Source organism: Stenella coeruleoalba (genome assembly GCF_951394435.1).
Source record: "Stenella coeruleoalba genome assembly, chromosome: 5".
Lineage (NCBI taxonomy): Eukaryota > Metazoa > Chordata > Mammalia > Artiodactyla > Delphinidae > Stenella > Stenella coeruleoalba.
Genome location: NC_137150.1, coordinates 38,019,523 through 38,038,377, shown reverse-complemented (window position 1 = coordinate 38,038,377; position 18,855 = coordinate 38,019,523). Strand labels below are relative to the sequence as shown.

Genomic DNA, 18,855 nt, shown 5'->3' with positions numbered 1-18,855 from the left:
ACAAAGTTATATTAACAGCCATTCATTTGATGTAAATCAATGTCAAAGTATGTAAAAGAAATGTTAAAAATAAGAAAATGATGCTAGGAAAATGCAAACCAAAAGAAAGAACTCATGATCTTTATATCAGACAAGGAAAAACATATGCCAAAAACACTAAATGAGACAAAGAATGGAAATTTTTACGACAAAGGATTTGGTTCACAAGTTATAAAGATTAAGAATATCTATGCATCAAATTATATAGCAACAATATTCATAAAATGAAAACTTTAGGAGATACCAGGAAAAAAAGATAAGATACATTAGTTGTAGGAAATTTTAATTCACTTCTCTTGGGCCATAATACATGAAAGTAAAAAAATTTAAGTAAGGCTATAAGAAAGATCTTCCAAAATCTTTTTATGAAATTGTCATAAAGTTGGTATGAAACCTGACAAAGATAAAGACAAATCCCTCAAATATTGATGCAAAATTATTAAATAAAATATTAATAAACCAAACCCAGTAGCACATTAAAAAATTAATTTCCCAGGATGCAATAGGATATATTCCAGGAATGCAAAGATAACTGACATTAGGAAATTTGTGTCTATAATTTATCATATTAATAGATCTAAGGGCAAAAATAATATATCTATAAATTCTAAAAAGGCATTTAATGAAATTCATTATCCATTCTTGATTAAAAGATAAATTCAATAAAACAGGAATAGATTGGTACTTTCTTAACATTATAAAAAAACAGCATAATGCTGTTTATGCTGTTTCTTAACATTATAAAATATATCTTAACATTACAAAAAACCAGCATAATACTTACTAGAGAAATTCTAGGAGTATTTTCCTTAAAGTTAGGAACTGTACAAAACTTTCTAGTATAATGTAATTCTTTTACATTTTTCTAGAGATTCTAGCCAAAACAATTAATAAGATCAAATTAGCAAAAAGTTTAAAAAGGAGGAGGTAAAATTGCCATCTTTTGCAAATAATATGAGAACATAACTGGAAATCCAAGAGGATCAACTGAAAACACTCTAACATTAAAAGAATTCAGTGAATTGGTAGGGTATTAAATTAGTGTTCAGAAATTGGTAGATTTTATATAACAATAACCAGTTAGTGGAAATAGTCACCAAGAAGAACCAATTTAGAATGTCAATAGAAAGATAAAGTATCTAGATATATAAATAATCTGCATGAATAAATGTGCATGCTCTAGATTAAGAAATCTTTAAAATCTTTCTGAGGGACACAAAAGTGGACCTGAAAAGTAGAGAGGCATGCTGTATTCTTACATAGGAAACTCAGCATCATAAATATGTCAGTTATCCCTAAATTAGTTGAAATATTTTAATAAAAACATCATCAGAAATTTTCTTTCTGAACTAGGCAAGATGATTCTATAGCTCCTCTGTGTAGCAGCAGTAGTACTCACAGTAGTGATAATAACAACCAAGAAAAAATATAAAACAGAAGAGTAATGGAGAGACACCAATCTACTTCCACTTATAGGAATTTGTTCTATGCACATGCTCCTGTAAGTGTGAAGTAACTTGCATATGAAGTTAGACAACGCAACATTTTTCATAATTCCAAAGACTGGAAACTGCCTAAATGTTCATCAATAGGGGGCAAATTAAATACACTATGGTACCTCCTTACATTGGTATACTATCCTACCATAAACGTGAATGGCGAAACTCTTCATATGTTAGTTTGAAAAGATCTCCAAGATTCAGTATGAAGTGAGAAAGCAAGATGCAGATGTGTATGTCCATTTTGCTACCATTTGTGTGTAAAATAAGGAGTGGGGGAGTATATATGTATATGCACGTATGTATGTGTATCATATATTTCTCTACGTACATATGTACATTTGCTTGAATATGTATATAAAGTCTTTGTAAGGATACACAAGAAAGTAATAACTTGGTTCTTTGTGGGAGGGTAATGAGTAGGGGAAAAGGGAGGCTTTTATCTTATTTCCTATTTTTTAAATTAAATTTTAAATTAAGATTCATAAATATATTTTTTCACATAATTAAATTCTGAAAATTAGTGCCAACAAAATCTTCTTTCCTATTCAATTAAAACCAATGAGAATATTATGCTTAGTGAAATAAGTCAGAGAAATACAAATACTATATGATATCACTTATATGTGGAATCTAAAAAAATAATACAAATGAATGTATACAAGACAGAAACAAACTCACAAACATAGAAAACAAACTTGTGGATATCAAAGGGGAGAGGGAAGAAGGGAGGGACAAATCAGGGGTATGGGATTAACAGATATAAATCACTATATATAAAACAGATAAGCAATAAGGATTTACTATATAGCATTATACCCATTATCTTATAATAACCTATAATGGAATATAATCTGCAAAAATACTGAACCACTATGCTGTACACCTGAAACTAACACACCTGAAACTAACATAATATTGTACATTGTGATATATATATCAACTATACTTCAATTTTTAACAAATTAAATAAATGAATAAAACTAATGAACCTTTACTGGGCATCAACTATGTACCAGGTACGATTATATGTTCCGGAAGCACTGTGGTACACAATTTCCTCCTCTTCTTGGAGTCCAGAGAGCTTAGAGAAAATGTTATGGAGCAATCATATTAACCATCTTAGCATTTACATTTGGAATACAGGCTTCCTTCTGTCTATGGTATTGGTTCTGTTTCATCTGATTTTATGTATATTCCCTTTATTACATAAAGTAACCAATATGATGCTGCTTCATATTTGAAGATGATGCCATTAAAATAACCGCTTTTTACAAGAACAATTATGGCCAAAGATAGTGATTTTAGCCCAGTGGTGTTCTCTGTTATTTTCCTCCCCTGAGGATGGTTTCGGTTTTTCTGTTGCTGCAGAGATTTTTGGAAAAGTCAGCGTCACTTATTTGCCCTCTAATATTCCATTTTTCTCTATGACTTGGCTCTATAAGTACCTATTTGCTATATAAGTTCTGGCACAAGTAATAAGTCTGCTGCATTAAAATTAAAAATACACTCACCAACAAAGGAGAAAGGTAAAAGAAAATATAATAAACAGTCCACCAAACCAAGTGATGTTCATTCTAGGAATATGGTGATGGATTAATATCCGGAAATTTCATACTATATGATAACGTAACACTTCACATCCATAAGCCAAGTAAGGAAAAAAATGCTTGGTTACCTCTATAGATGCTGAAAGGACATGAAAAAAATTAAAACAAATATTTAAACTTTCAAAATAGAAAGTGGTGCATCTATATGATTTAAAACACAGTATTTTCTTGCTTTTGGCCATAAAATTGTATATATCAAAAATCAGGAACTAAAACCAGAAACTAAACCGCATTCTTTCTTTTATCCTTTTTATGTGAAATAGCTTAGGAAATTCTAGCTGACACAATAAGCCGTGAGATATATAAAAGGTGCAGATACAATACAGAAATCTTTCTAGTAAACCCAAGAGAATGATCAGAAAAAATACAATTAAGAAGGCTAGAGGGCTTCCCTGGTGGCGCAGTGGTTGAGAATCTGCCTGCCAATACAGGGGACATGGGTTTGAGCCCTGGTCCGGGAAAATCCCACATGCTGCAGAGCAACTAAGCCCGTGCACCACAACTACTGAGCCCATGTGCCACAACTACTGAAGCCCACGCGGCTAGAGCCTGCGCTCCGCAACAAGAGAAGCCACCGCAATGACAAGCCTGTGCACCGCAAGGAAGAGTAGCCCCCGCTCGCGGCAACCACAGAAAGCCTGCCCTCAGCAACGAACACCCAACGCAGCCAAAAATAAAGTAAATAAAATTAATAAATTTTTTTAAAAAAAGAAGACAAGCTAAACGGCTCGGTATCACACCTCGCCAGACTTCAGCGCAGCAATGGTGAAACCACGTCCCATCACTGCTCCGTGCAGGGAAGTGTATGTGGGACACATGCGAGACGTGCAACCGTGGCATCTCCTTCCACAGGCTTCCCAAGAAGGACAACCAGAGGCGAGGCTTGTGGCTGGCCAACTACCAGCGCCTGGACCCCAGTGGCCAGGGCCTGTGGGACCCGGCACCCGAGTACATCTGCTTCAAACACTTTGAGGAGAACTGCTTTGAACTGGTGGGAATCAGTGGGTATCACAGGCTGAAGGAGGGAGCAGTTCCCACAATATCTGAGTGCTTCTCCAAGTTCCGCGCAACGACCAGGAGCCAGGGGCACAGTTACCCACTTGGACCTCCTAAAGTCAGCCAGCTCCGCCACGCAGTAAGCACTGCTCTGAGGGCTAAGGGCCCACAATGCCAACTTCTCCGCCTCCACCTCCTGACGTCACCTGCCTTCCGGCGGAAGAGGCGTCAGCCGCTGCCGCTTTGCCTACCTCCCCCACTGAGAGGCTGCAGGCTCGCCTCAGTAGCGCTTCTCAGACCTCTTGGGTCCCCTGGGCGCCCAGGCAGATGAAGCGGGCCGCAGCACTGATCCGGCACCCAAGCGGGAACCGGCAGCCGTCGCCTCTGGAGCCGAGGACCGCCTTCCCCTCGGCCTGCGTGCTGCGCCTCCCGCCACCCGCCGGAGCCTCCATCCAGAATGAGCCCAGCGACCGGGTGGGCAGCGGCCTGCTCTGGAAGCGGCGGGCTGAGGCCGCACCTGACGCCCTGGACAAGGCCCAGCGCCAGCTGCAGGCCTGCAAGCGGCGGGAGCAGAGGCTGACCAAGCTGCAGCAGGGGCGGCGCGGGAGAAGAGGGCCCAGGCGGCTGCCCGCCGGACTCTGCAGGAGCATGCGCAGGACTTTGCCATGCAGCTAAGCCGCAGCATGGCCTGAGCGAGGGGCTGCCCGTCAGGGTCCAGCCTCTGCCAAACTCAGAATCCTCCTGGAGAGGGACCTGACCTGAGCTGCGTTCACCAGACCTGCCAGATGCCAAAATAAATGGGGTTCTAGAAGGAAGCCCTGCTCTCTGGCTCAGCTCCCCACTCACCACCAGGCCTGTCTCATCGGAAAAACCCAAGAATGACGATTACTGACCTCCTGAGGCTGCTATGCTTGGCAAGTAATGAGGGCCCTAAAATGACCTTTCTGGTCCCTGGAGGGCAGGGATGAGGCCTGTGGGGAGCAGGGGGACAGGCACGTGGGCAGCCATCCTGGCCTCGACCTGTGTCCTCATTTTCCTTCAGTTCAGCTGGAATGTGGAAGGCCTCCCCTCACCTGTGGTCATCAGGTAAGTGTGTGAGGTGACGTACAGCACACGTGACCTCTGCCTCTTGGGCCTCGGCCACAACGGCCCCAAGAGCACCACTGAATTCTTTCTAGTCCTGGAAACAGCCACACAGTGTTGTGAAATTTGCTTTTGGGGGCCCTCGGAGTACAACTTCATTGATTCACATTGTGCCTGGGAGAGTGGAACGGCCATTACAGGAGGCGGACGCAGAGCAGGGTTCGCAGGTGGTTCCCGAGCCCAAACTCTGAGGCCAGCTGAGGCGCATCTTGCACCGCCGGCTGCTAGCTTGCAGGTGGCTACAGGTGAACTCCCATCGCCTCAGGGCCACCCGGTCACCAGCACACGGCACCCGGGACTCTTCAGCAAGGCCTGAGGAGTGGCAGGTGCTGCATTTACGCGGGGCACAACCAGAGGCAGGAAACGAACTCTAAGGCCCAGAAGGTAGACCATCTTTCCCTAAAGTGGCTTCCTGGCAGCTGGGGCAGAAGGGCGCTTGTTCCCAGAAGGAAGGCAGAGTGGTGGCTTCTGCACTGGGCTGGACTCTCAGCACCTTCTGCCGGGACAGGGAAGGACCCGGTGGGGTGGCCTGCCCTCGCTTTCCTGGCCCAGGCAGGAGCCTCCAGTGCAGCCCAGGAGCAAGGCAGCCACAGAGGGGCTGGGAGAGCCGGCTCCAGCCCCCCAGGGCTCCGCTCCGGTGGGGAGAGGCCAGAAGTCGGCCTGCATTCCTCCCACCGGCCTTCCAACTACCTGGCGGGGGCACCCCCGGTAGGGGTGGGGAGCTGCTGGCATGAACAGAGAACCAGGCAAGACTGGCTGATCCTGAGGCCTCTGGTGGCACGGCCAGGCCTCAGCTCCAGGAGACTGCGGACTGGAACCCACCAGTTTGGACTGTGGCAAGGTTTGTGTGTAGGTAGCACTGCTGTGGCTTTAATGGAGCAAACCTATGACAAATACGAGAGACAAAAAAAAAAAAAATTGAACAAGTAAACAGAAGAGACAGCCCTGAATTAGAACCTGATATACACATAAAACAATAACTAGGAGATGCATTATTCAGTGAATAATGATGGGAAAATTAGATGAGCTAATTCATAGAAAATGAACATCTTTACTTACTTCCATAAATGCCAGATAGACTCAAGAGCTAAGTGAATGGTTAAAAGATTAATTTCTAAAATACTAAACATTAAATGTTGTTGAGTTGTTTTTTTAATGTAGAAAAAATACAGGTAAATTTTTTAAAAATATTTATTTATTTATTTGGCTGTGCCGGATCTTAGTTGTGGCATGCAGGATTTTTGTTACCACGTGCGGGATCTTTTAGTTGCAGCATGTGAACTCATTAGTTGTGGCATGTGAGATCTAGTTCCCTGACCAGGGATCAAACCTGGGCTCCCTGCATTGGGAGTGTGGAGTCCTGGCCACTGGACCACCAGGGAAGTCTCCAGGTAAATTTTTATTAAACCTTTGAATAAAGAAAACATGAAGTTAATAAAAAGCTATTAAAGGAATCACAAAGAAAGGGAGGGAGGGAGGGAGGGAGGAAGGAAGGAGTGCATGTAGATGGAGATTTGTATGAGCATAGAGTACATCTGTCAAATACGTGAGAAATTGGTGAGCATGGTTTCCCCAGGGAAGGGAACTGACGTGACGGGGAGACTAACTTTTCAGTGTAAATCTTTTCCTTGTGTCTTTTGTATTTTTGTACCATGTCCATGTATTATCTTTTCAAAAAACTAAATAATTTAACTAACTTTAATTTCCAATTTAAAAAAGGAGAAACAATAAAGTCCCCAAAGACTGATAGATTTGGCTATCTAAAACCTTAGCATGTCAATAAGAGCAGCAAAACAACTAAAAATAATGTAACAAGGGTACATATTCACAACCAATATGCCAAAGGTTGACATAATATCCTTAATAGAAAAAGATATTATTTCACCAAAGAAGGACCAAAAAAAAAAAAAAAATGAAGTCATTTAAGGAAAAATAGACATAAGATACAGTGGGCAATTCCCAAAGGAGGAAATACAAATGACAAATAAAACGTGTGAAAATATTCAACCTTACTTCTGATCAAGAAATTCCAAGGAAAACAGCAATGAGATACTGTTTTTCACTGATCAAATTAGCAAAAATTGAAAATACTGTGTTCTTGCAAAGGTACAGTGGGCAGAGCTCGCTTTAACCCAACTGATGGGAGTCTAAATCAGTAAGACCTTTCTGGGAAATAGTTTGGCAGTATGTATCATGAGCCTTAAAATGTTCCTGAGTTTTGTCTCAGAAATTTCCACTTCTGGTGAATCTGGACTATACATAATCTACAGCATGGAGAGGGCTTCACGCGTAAGATATTTACTGCAACATTAGTTGTAAGAGTAGAAAAAAGATCAAGCTAGAGCCTGCAGTTGGACAGGAAAGCCCCACCACTTCCTGGCTCTAATGGCACATGATGGTGCAAGAGTCTAAGCTCTTCCCTGCTCTGTTTTGTGTTCAGTTTTACCAATCCACCACACAGAGTTCACAGGCCGATTTTCCAAGTTAAAGTGATGGACCTATTTTTCACATTTAGATTTTTTGAAGGGTCATATTACCTCTCCATAAAGATCATTAGGTATTTGAGGAAGAATTAAAATAGGAGAATGGAAGGAAATTTGGTTGGGGAGAGCTACAATGGACTTGGTAGTTATTTGAATTGAAAAGGAAGAGATGAAATGATAAGTTCTGTTATGTGCAGAAAGAGAGAGAACACTCCTGAGGGGAAATTGGAGAGTAATTTGAAACATTTCACAAAAGTTGCTGAAATGTCAGAGCAAAAAGTAAACCCTGACCTCTAATGAACTTAGAAACTGAAATAGCCTGAAATTTGAACCCACGTGCAAGTGAATAATTAAGCTCCTTTGGACTCTCTCTGCTCCCTGTCTGTGTATCTGGGATAGTACAAACCTGCTCCATTTTAGCACGTTTGCAAATCTGCCTAGTCCACAAAGTACTCATCTCCAAAGAAGGAGGTATTGCATTGGGCTTTACAACCTCATCCTTTAAAAGCCGCAGTGTGGCACACCCATTTGCTAAGTGACTGAGTTCATATTTTGTAGGTCCTTCAAAGGATAACTTTCCAGAGTATTATTTAACATGAAGGTTTTCTTTCAAACAGGATTACCAAACCAATAACAATGACCAAGCAGTGGTTGAAATCTGTATCACACGAATCACAACAGCCATCAGAGAAACAGAGTCGATTGAAAAGCATGCAAAGGCCCTTGTGGGGCTCTGGGACTCCTGCCTGGAACACAACCTGAGACCGTCCGGGAAAGACGAAGACACTCCCCACGCAAAAATCGCGTCTGATATCATGAGTTGCATTTTACAGGTACGTCAGTGTTCAGCATCATGCTATTTGAGACCGGCTTGGCAGCTTAGGTGAGCACGTGGTGTCTCTGAACCGAGAGCCAATGTTTCTGTAGCATTCAGATACTGTAAAAAGACACCACCAACCATCAGTAGCTAAGCTGAGCAGGCTGGTAATTAATAAACCGGGAAGGTTGTACCGAGCCCCTACTGTATGCAAGACACACTGAGGGGAATTCAAAGTAACACCACAGCAAGCTCTGATCTATTTGGAGAGATAAGACGTGTACATATAAAAAGCTAACAGTAAAGCACTGTGTGTCCAGGTCCAAATGAGGAACATTGGAAAATTCAGAAAAGGAGACCAAAGAGGGGGTAGAGTCTGAGTTGAGGGGCAGTGAGCTTGGAATATGTGGAGAGAAGCGGCTAAGTCATTTTTAAGTGCATTTCTGTATGTACTGTGAATTTTCCATTATAATAATATTTGCCTGTTCTGACCATGTTTAAGTTCTTTCCTTTGGCATAAACATGAATTTGGAATTTTGGCTTAGCCATGAAATAATTATCTAAAATTAAAATGTTGGACAAGTCACATAACTTCTAAGCCACGGTTTCCTCCCTACAAAATGCAGATGAAGTGACATTGTGACAAATTTTACCAACCAGTAATGTTGATAGTTGTTTCTTTAAAAAGAATTCTGTGGTCAAATAAGTTGGGAAACACTGAATTCAGTTTTTCCCTTTTGAGCTGTCACAATGTTTCATAGCACATTAAAAGCTCTGAAAAGTTCTGCAATAAAGAAAGCTGGTTAATTGTTTAGAACAGCATTTTGCAGTCTGATTTGACCATGTAACTTCCTTCCCCATCTCACCCCAACACAACGTTTATGAGCATCCCTCAGAACTAGTGTTCTATTGAGCATAGGTCAGGAAATTCCAGCTATGTTAAAGTGTTTAGCACTGTGTGTAGCAGCTAATATTAGCTTCCTTTCTTCTGTTTTTCCTCACAGTTGTCTGTGTTTAACTGAAGCATATTGCATTTTGTCTGCTCAGTTCCAGGACTGGTCAACTGAACAAAAGAGTCTCCACACACTATCATACTGTTTTTCCTTTGTCCCCAGGGTTAGAGATGGGAGGGGAGGAAATGGGAATTTCAGCGAAATTAATGGAAGATTAATGCTTTTGGATATAATAACAAAGACCTAACACACCTTTTCTTCATTGATTATTCTTCTATTTTTATCTTGAGTATTTATTAATTTTTAAATTTTATTTATTTTTTATACAATTTTTAAAGGTTACACTCCATTTATAGTTATTACAAAATAATTGGCTATATTCCCAGTGTTGCACAATACATCCTTGAGCCTATCTCTCACTCAATAGTTTATACATCCCACTCCCCTACCCCTATGTCGCCCCTCCTCCCCTCCACTGGCAACCACTAGTTTGTTGATTATTCTTGACTATGTTATTGAAATACATCAGAAACCTAGATTATTTCACTCCAAAGTGCCACTCCAACAGACATTCAGACAGAAACTCATAAATCAGCCCGATTCTCCAGCTCCCCCTGTGATTTCAAAACCACTGGTCTAGATTCCAGCAGCACTGTCCAACAGAAATACAATGCAAGCTACAAACATTAGCCACATATGGAATTTAAAATTTTCTAATAGCCATATTAAAAAGAGGTGAAAACAGATTAAATTGATTTGATATTATATTTTCCTTAACCCAATATATCCAAAACATTATTTCAACATGTAATAAGTGTAAAAATTAATGAGATGTTTTACTTGTTTTGTCTACTAAGTCTCATAAATCCATTGTGTGTGTTAGCATGTGTTACTTTGCACTGGTCACAATTCAGGGGCTCAGTAGGTTCACTCGGCTCCTGTGTTGGTACAGTTCTAGAGAGTCTGGAAGGCTTTCTGGATGGAGATCGAATTTGAAAGGGTTATGAGCAATTATCGGGAATTTTACCAGGTAGGAAAAGTGGAGTGAGAGAACATTCCAAGTAGACAAAACAGATTGTACAAAAGTCCAAATTTGTGAAATGAGACCCAGATCAGAGAACTAAGCAGGCTGACCTTCCAAAATGCCCCAAAGTCTAACATAAAGGGGTGTTTCATTCTGGGTAAGGCATTATGTCTCCTACTTTAAAAAGGGGATGGTGGGGAGCAAATAAAAACGTGAAACTCACTGCTGATCAATGAGAATGAGTTTGTAAGATTGTTGAGAGCAGGGCCCTGAGGACAAGCACTGACATTTTGGGAAAGGACAGAGAAAAGGGCTAAGGGTTAGGCGTCTTGGTTGAGAGGGACAAGTGAGTCACAGGAGTGGGAGATTCTAACCTGTAGGGCCAGTGTGGTCACAGGGCGTCCATTGTGTGCCCTCTGAGCAGGCAGAAGGTGTAATAATGGAAGATGGAAAGGCCTAAATGTAAACTTGCCTTTTTCAGAGCAAAGTGCAGCAATTTGTCCAGGCTACCCCTAGGGGTGTGGTCCCAGAAAGTCATTTCCCACGAACCAAAGGCAAGCCTGTGGTTGGAGCTTTGGCATTTAGCTTTCAATCAGATTTTAAGGGGAACATTTTGGCCTGCGGTAAATATTGAAAAGAAGATTTTGTCCTACTTGTAAAATAGGTTCTTGTGGGAAACATGTAGAAATCCAGATGACTCATATTCTGTTTTGTTTTTTCAGTAAAATAAAACAGTAGGTCAACTTTAAAGTCAACCACTCAACATTTTTAGCTACACACACACAAAGATTCCCTCTCCGCCCACCTTACCTCCCAAGATAAGCAATCCCAGCCTCACACAACCTGATCAAGCAAGGGCCCACCAGTTCTTCTGCCCGTATTCTTAAACATTTTTTTTTTTCTGGCCACTTTGCTGTCATTTGAAGCTAAATATGTTCACACACACACAAGAAAAAACCTTTTTTTTTCCCTAAACTTCCTTTTTCAACCTACGCTCAAACCTACTTCAGATGACCATTCCTATTCTACTTTTATATCTTTTTTTTTTTTTTTTTTTTTTTTGCGGTACGCAGGCCTCTCACTGCCGCGGAGCACAGGCTCCAGACATGCAGGCCCAGCGGCCACGGCCCACGGGCCCAGCTGCTCCGCGGCACGCGGGATCCTCCCGGACTGGGGCACGAACCCGCATCCCCCACATCGGCAGGTGGACCCGCAACCACTGCACCACCAGGGAAGCCCCCTATTCTACTTTTAATAATTAGTGGTTATACTGCTTTCTTTTCTTGGTCCTAACTGTATGAACTTGCAACATTTACCTCAAAATAGTTTTAAAGTTTTCAGAATTCACCTTCTATACCTTCCTCAATGCAGAATCTGTACATGTATGAGGCATGCACTTGTGAGTTCTGGTTTCTTTTGTGGTGGGTGATACTATCCTGCCATCCCACCCTGTGTCCTTAGACTTCTGTAAAATGAAGGATGAATCAGGTGAGCTCTCAGATCACCTCCTAGTCTGAAATTCTGACTCCCTTAGGAGATGCTGAGAGGTAGAACAAAAGGCTTTAGAGCTTGAGGGCCTTAGAATCAGATACTCTTGGTCTTGTATCAGTGAGAGATTGGCAAGTTATTTAATCTCTCCAAGCCTCTGTTCTGCCATCTGTAAAATGGGCATAACAATACTTGCTGCTCACGAAGAACAATTTTATTATAAAAGCAATCTCCATTTGTGATCCAGCCACTATCTGGAAGTACCTATTTCAAACCACAGCTTCCTCTGACCAGGGTTCTGTATGAAGTTGGCCAATGCTTATTTGTTTGCCTGTAGAAAAATCCTGAAAGAGTAGATACCCCTCTCCCCCTCCACAAAGCACATTACATTCTAGGATAAATCAAAACCTGAAGAGGGTTGAAGAAAATACACATGCATCTCAAGGGGGTTGTAATTACTGACATAACTGATGGGCTAGAATGAAATTCTAGAGAACTGACAGACCAACCATCATGATGTTGAGAGCCAATGCCTGGTTTTCTCCTCAGTACAAGTTATAGTGGTTTCAGCCTCTTCCCCAACCAACCATATCGCTTAGCAGAGCTAATGCCAAGTAAGCTCTGGCTTTTATCTCTTCCTCCACATCTTCTCACACTGTTGATGATCATTTGAAGAGGGAGATAGCCAAAGCAGGGAGGAGGGAAGAATGAAATAGCCACCAAATTCACTGTGGGAAAATGCGAAAGTATCTGTTTTTCCTTCTTTATAGAAGGACCCCCCACTATCCATTCACCTTGATTCCACGCTTCAGTTTTCTTATTTCCTCTTCCCCAGTTAATGCTGCATGAAGATTCAAAATCTGTCCCTGGCTGGCATGCAAAATGCCTTAGGCAATGTTGAGAGCATTTCCTTTTCAGCTCTCAGAGGCAGGACTGGTCATGTTCATCTAGAAGTTTATTCAATAGGCAATCCCAGCTTTACCATTTACTGGCAGGGTGATCTTGGGCATTTCATCTTTCTGTGCCCTAATTTCCTCATCTATAAAATGAAGGTAAGAGTAGCTGCCTCATGAGTTTGTTGTGAGGATTAGATGGATAGACATTAAAAAATAGACATAAAATATTTAAGACACAGGAAGTGCTGTATGAGGATTAGCTCTGGTTGGTATTGTCATCATTATCATCTGCAGGAAACTCTAAAATAGCATCAACACTTTGTCATTTAATTATTTATTTTAGCCATCGTTCATTGCCTGTCTCCCCCTGGCCAAAATAGAAGCTTAGTTTTATTCACTGATATGGTCCCATCACCTAGAACAGTGAATGGCACATAGTAGGTGCTCAAGATCATATTTACTGAATGAATCAATTAATGGACAAATGAACACATGAGTAGCTCAGGAGACCTGACTGCCCTCTGGCTTTTGTACTAGCCGTGCTTCACCCCAGAGTGGGCTCCAGTACCATTTCCTCACTTAATGCTGCATAAGACAGGGGCATGAAATGGGAGGAGATTGGGACACCCCCCTACCCCCCAGGTTCCTGAGACCCACTCCCTTATTGCCTGTCAGAAAATACACTGGGAAAACTTAAGTGGATGCCATTTAGATTTTATATATAGCCATGCTTCTAAGAACCAAGCATTTTATATATAAATCCAAAATTTGATTTATCTGATCCATGATGGGGATGAAAGACAATAAAATAACCATTTTAATATATGGTATTTAATATTTCTTGAGATTACTCTTTTACGGCTCTTAGTTGAATTCAAGGCCTGAGACCAAAGAGCTTTTTAGTTGCTATCACCTCAGATATCTATCTCTTTTACTTAGCTTTATTCTTTTCAATTATAAAACACTGGGAAACCTTCCCAAAGTGCATTTTCCAAAGGAAAATCTCCACCAACAGCTCAAATTGGTGCTAATCTAGTCAAGAAATAGAATTCTTGGCATCTGTAGAACAAAGCCCTCTTGTTTTGCTTCTACTGCTAGATATAACTGTCCCTGTGAGCAAGTCTTTATTGCTACCTTGTACTTCACTGAATTGTTCCCTGAGTACTGAGTATTGAATTGTGCGTAAGAAGATACACATGCCATCATGCTCACATCTGCATGGAGGGACAAGATGTAGCATAAGCTCTGGCATTAACAGTTGCTGTTAAAGTGGTTTATTTGTACGAGCAATCACAGGGGCTTTGTCTGCATGTATACCATTAGCATTCCTGGGATCCAGATAATCATAGAGATAAAATAATTTCAGGGGCCTGAGATCTACTGCATTAGCAAATCCTTTTGCTTCACCTGAGAGCAAAGCTCAGCCATTAGAAGGAGGTCCATAGGGCCCATGTTTGCCCAGCCTCACCTTGGCCTACCAACCCCTCACTCATATCCTGTTGCTGTCACTAGTGCCCATGGTCTCTTGAGACACTAGGAACTGTCTAGATGCTGTTTAGAGATTGAGAGCCTTTGGTGGCAATTACTTGGTGTTTATATGAACTGTTTGCTCTTTGCTTAATGTTTCACTTCTCTTCTCATTTGAGAGATTTCCAGATGACATATGTGGGAGGAAAACAGAAAAATTGAGTGTGTTATAGTTTTGTTTTTTAATAATGATATTATACATTAAAAATTTTTTTAATAATTTTCACGTGGAACCACACTTCAAAGACTTCAATAGCTGCCCACTATTTTTCCCTAAGACATCTAGAATTGTTGTAAAAAACATATGACCAAATTGGTTAAGACAGCCTGTTCTTTCATTGTTGCTGGCAAACGTTAGCTCATTCCCAAGGTTTAAAAACATTAGTTGCTGTTAATATGATTTTCACTGATCTTTTACTATGCCTGTCAGTGTTCACAGTTAGTAGGAAACACTTGAGTTGTACTTCCAATGCCACCATCGTGGTTTCTCAAAACGTTACAGGTAAATATGCTTAGAGACATTTTCCTCCAATGGAAGGCGTATACTTCTCTAGCTGCAAGTTGTTTTGACTAAAGACAGAAAAGATAAAGTAACTGGGCCATGATACTCTTTGTTGGAAAGCTCTAAGAAGAATTGTGTGATTGTGTTCCACTCTCAAAACTACAGCTTTGGCAACCATGACAGGGACAAAGATATGTCATGTAAAAGGTAAACTAGCAAAAATCTACACACTATGGAGAGATTGGGGCAACCCAAGAAAATTGATAGATGAGACGGAAGCGTTTAGGAAATACTCTGTTCAAATTGGAGTATAACTTAAGTGTAACCTTAAGGGAGCGGGCATAGAACAAGATTATAACAGAGAAAATCGACAAATCATTCGGGCTTCCTAAACACCACATGTCTGAAGTGCATGTCAACAAAAACAGCATGCTCAGTATGAGGTCATTATTTTGACACATTTCCTCAGCACTGTCTGGGGGTGGGGGTGAAGGGTGGGTAGAGACTTAGTCTGATGGAGAGGAAAGTTCCAATCACCAGACATGGGGATTCGGCTGTAGGGCAGGACCGTTAGGTTTCACCATGGCGTAGATGAAATAGCCCTCAAGATATTCCTTTGCTCTGATCTGCTCTTGTGCCCATGAGTGAACATTCTGGTTAGTAATCTGGCTCCTGATTTCCTAATGGTGTGAAAGGGTCTGACCTGAAAACACTGTCACTGTGAGAGAGTAAATTGGCTTACCTGATCATGCACCAGCCTTTTGGAAATCCCTCGGTGTGAGTTTCCCTCAGTGGATGCAAACAGTTCTGTAAGGCCTGGCCAAGTACACAGGCAGACTTCTAATGCTGAAGGGTGGGGAGCAGCCAGCCTCCCAGGGATGCCTGACAGCTCATCACTCCAATAATGGCCCAGTCTAATCAGGCACAGTTAAATTACCAGGAGGGGAGACACTCTAGATAAAGCCTGATCTGAGAGAAGTCTGGCTGCAGGCCCTGGTTCTGATAGTTAGATGGTGTTAGGAACTCTAAGAAGGATAAGACAGAGACTTACTGAGTGGAACTGATACATAAACACATGATTCGTCACCAAGGAATAGGGTCAGAGCTTTCATCATGGCTGACTTCATGGTGAGACATCAACTTAGGTTGTTGAATACCTATTTTCTCTGCTCAGGAGTCAGACTGATCCTTGAATCTGAAAAATGGGTGGAACTACAGGAATGGATTATGGATTTATCAGGTCTATTTTTGTTTCTAGGGACTGGGAAGAAAAAAAGTTTAAGCATAAGAGACTTAACTGGCTCACTTAGAAAAATTTAGGGATAGAACTGGCCTCAGGCACAGCCTAATACATGGGGCTCAAATGATGCCACCATGTTTCTCTTAACTTGTCTCAGATAGATCCATGTTGCCTTGAATCTCATACAGATTCTCTCCTACTGAGGTCACAAAATGACAGCTACTCTTTTTTTTTTTTTTTTTTTTACTGTATTGTTTATTTGTGGCAAACTGTTTTTTTCGTTTGTTTGTTGGTTTGTTTCTTGCGGTACGCGGGCCTCTCACTGTTGTGGCCTCTCCCGTTGCGGAGCACAGGCTCCGGACGCGCAGGCTCAGCGGCCATGGCTCACGGGCCCAGCCGCTCCACGGCATGTGGGATCCTCCCGGACCGGGGCGCGAACCCGCGTCCCCTGCATCGGCAGGCGGACTCCCAACCACTGCGCCACCAGGGAAGCCCTGACAGCTACTCTTGATCTTCCATTCTCAGCATTTTGAATACAACAGAAGAGAGAGAGTCTCTTTCACAGAGACCTTGAATGGCTCCTGCATTATAATTGGGTAACTTGCCCATCCCTGAACTTATCATTTGGAAATGTGATTCTCTGGTTGGTCAGCGTCTGAGTCATTTGACGGCCCGTGAAGCTAAGGGTGTAAATGCCTTCATTAGAAGTACCTGGGAGGTGGCCGTAGAAGTCCTATTTGCTAAGGAGTGTGTAACAACTCACCTGCCCAATCAACTAGCCCTGAAAATGGATGGCACTGGAGGCCATTGCTGGCAGTTGGTGACCCAAGCAAGAAGGTGGGAGCGAGCAGGCCCTTTCCCAACCCCATCACCTGCCCTTCCTCCTTCCCACCACATTGTGTTCCCAATCATAACTACCACTATAGATTTGTATTTTCTTCATTAGTTATTCAACTTGACAAATGTTTATTGAACACCTGCCATAAACCTAGAATTGTGGGAGGTATTAGAGGGGATAATCTATGGGTAGAAAGATAGAAGCATTTTTCACATGAACGGTCAGAGAAAAACAACCACTTTTTATTTCTAATGTAGTAATGTAAAGTTGAACAAATTGTGCACTGTGCAACTTTTGCTTTATAGTTAACCTAAGGGGTGGGGTTGATGGTTAGAATGGTTAATGGTAGGGAAGACATATCATTCATTTGTAAGAAAACAATTTGTATTTTCCAAATAGTATTCCCTAATTAGGTAATTGAATGCTGATGGCACTATTGTGTATGTAAGGATATTGATGTTCAGTCACAAAGTACATCAAAAAGAGAATTATTTCAGGATCCAGAATTCCTTTAGTTTTTAGCCTTACGTTCATTCATCTTTTTCCTTCCGAATCTCAGTCGAAACTTTAGTTTTTAACATACAGTCAGGAAGCAACTGATTCAACATTCCGTAGGTTTTTTTTCTCAAGTATAAATCTAAGTTATTCCTCTCATCAGTGACTCCTGATCACCCTAAAGATCAATTCCAAACTCCTTAGCATGGTGCCAGACCTTTCATAATCAAGCCTGTTTACCTCTCCAGTCCCCCTCTCATCTCCTACCCCAGCTTTCCCATGTGTACCCCACATCATCCATACTGAACTATTTACAGTTCCTCAGATGCACAAGTTCTCTCACCTCTCTGCTTTCACACACGCTTTTGCTTTTGTCCACTCCTTTCCTAGCTATCTCCCAGCCATTTCCTCTTCATCCACCAGGTCTCAGGGAAGACATCACCTCCTCCAGGAAGTCTTCCTTGACACCCCCTTCAGACTGGATTAAGCGCTCCTTTTTTGCTCCCTTATCCCCCTGCACATTCCTTATCATGGCCCTCATTAGCCTATGCTATTAAGCGCCAGTTTGCCTCGAAGTCTCCCTAACAAGAACAAGAGTTCCCAGAGTTCCCAAATACAAGGAAAATAAGGCGGGCCCTGTGTTTTCACAGCTGCACTCTGAGAGCTTAGCTCAATAAATATTTTTCGGATGAATGAATAAATGAATAAAGAATGAACCACTTATTATTTGTTGATTTCTTATATTTCCTCAGAATTACAACCGGCCCCCTGTGATGGCATTAGCCATCCCTATTGCAGTGAAATTCCTCCACAGAGGCAACAAGGAACTGTGCAGGAATATGTCCAACTACCTGTCCCTGGCTGCAATTACCAAGGCAGACCTCCTGGCCGATCACACAGAGGTTATAGTAAAGAGCATACTCCAAGGTATGGTGCAACGGCTGAGCTTGGGGACGTGTTTTAACAATCATTTTAAAGTATTTTCATGAAGCAGTTATGGTTTGTGCAAAGTAAGACTTTGAGTATTGAGAGGTATGTTAGATTCTCTGCTTTGCCACTAGGTGGCTGGGGAACATGGATAAGGTTACTTGAGCTGGCTGAGTCGGGGTCTCTTCACCAGGCAGATGAATTCTTTGGACTCATTAGATGAGTCGCACGCTTCCTCTCAACTCTTCGTGTCTCATTTGGAGAACTGTGTTTTCCGTGCTTCTGGTAATCTTGTCCAACTACCAACTGTGCAGAACCTGTCTGTACTAAGTGGAATGTGTCCCACTGCTGTCGGTGGCAGATGGAAAAGCTCTTCAT

At 41.8% G+C, this 18,855-nt stretch overlaps 1 protein-coding gene and 1 pseudogene across 20 annotated transcripts in view; both read left to right on the top strand.

The window, feature by feature from the left end:
• Positions 1-18,855, top strand: part of VEPH1 (ventricular zone expressed PH domain containing 1) — a 713,106-nt gene that overhangs the window by 508,999 nt on the left and 185,252 nt on the right. For 18 of the 19 annotated variants that reach the window (XR_013828597.1, XM_079923356.1, XM_079923366.1 and 15 more), the window contains 2 exons: positions 8,388-8,603; positions 18,303-18,477. Coding sequence is in view for 18 of the 19 variants with exons in the window: in XM_079923356.1 (XP_079779482.1) it covers positions 8,388-8,603; positions 18,303-18,477 (391 nt within the window). In the remaining variant the exon portion in view is untranslated. Of the gene's footprint in view, positions 1-4,922; positions 5,059-8,387; positions 8,604-18,302; positions 18,478-18,855 lie in introns of those variants that run through there. The other variant, XM_079923355.1, reaches the window with a different exon arrangement.
• On the top strand, positions 1,533-4,838 carry LOC307187037 (THAP domain-containing protein 7-like; annotated as a pseudogene). Its single transcript has 2 exons — positions 1,533-1,540; positions 3,897-4,838. The product of its transcript is annotated as a THAP domain-containing protein 7-like (transcript).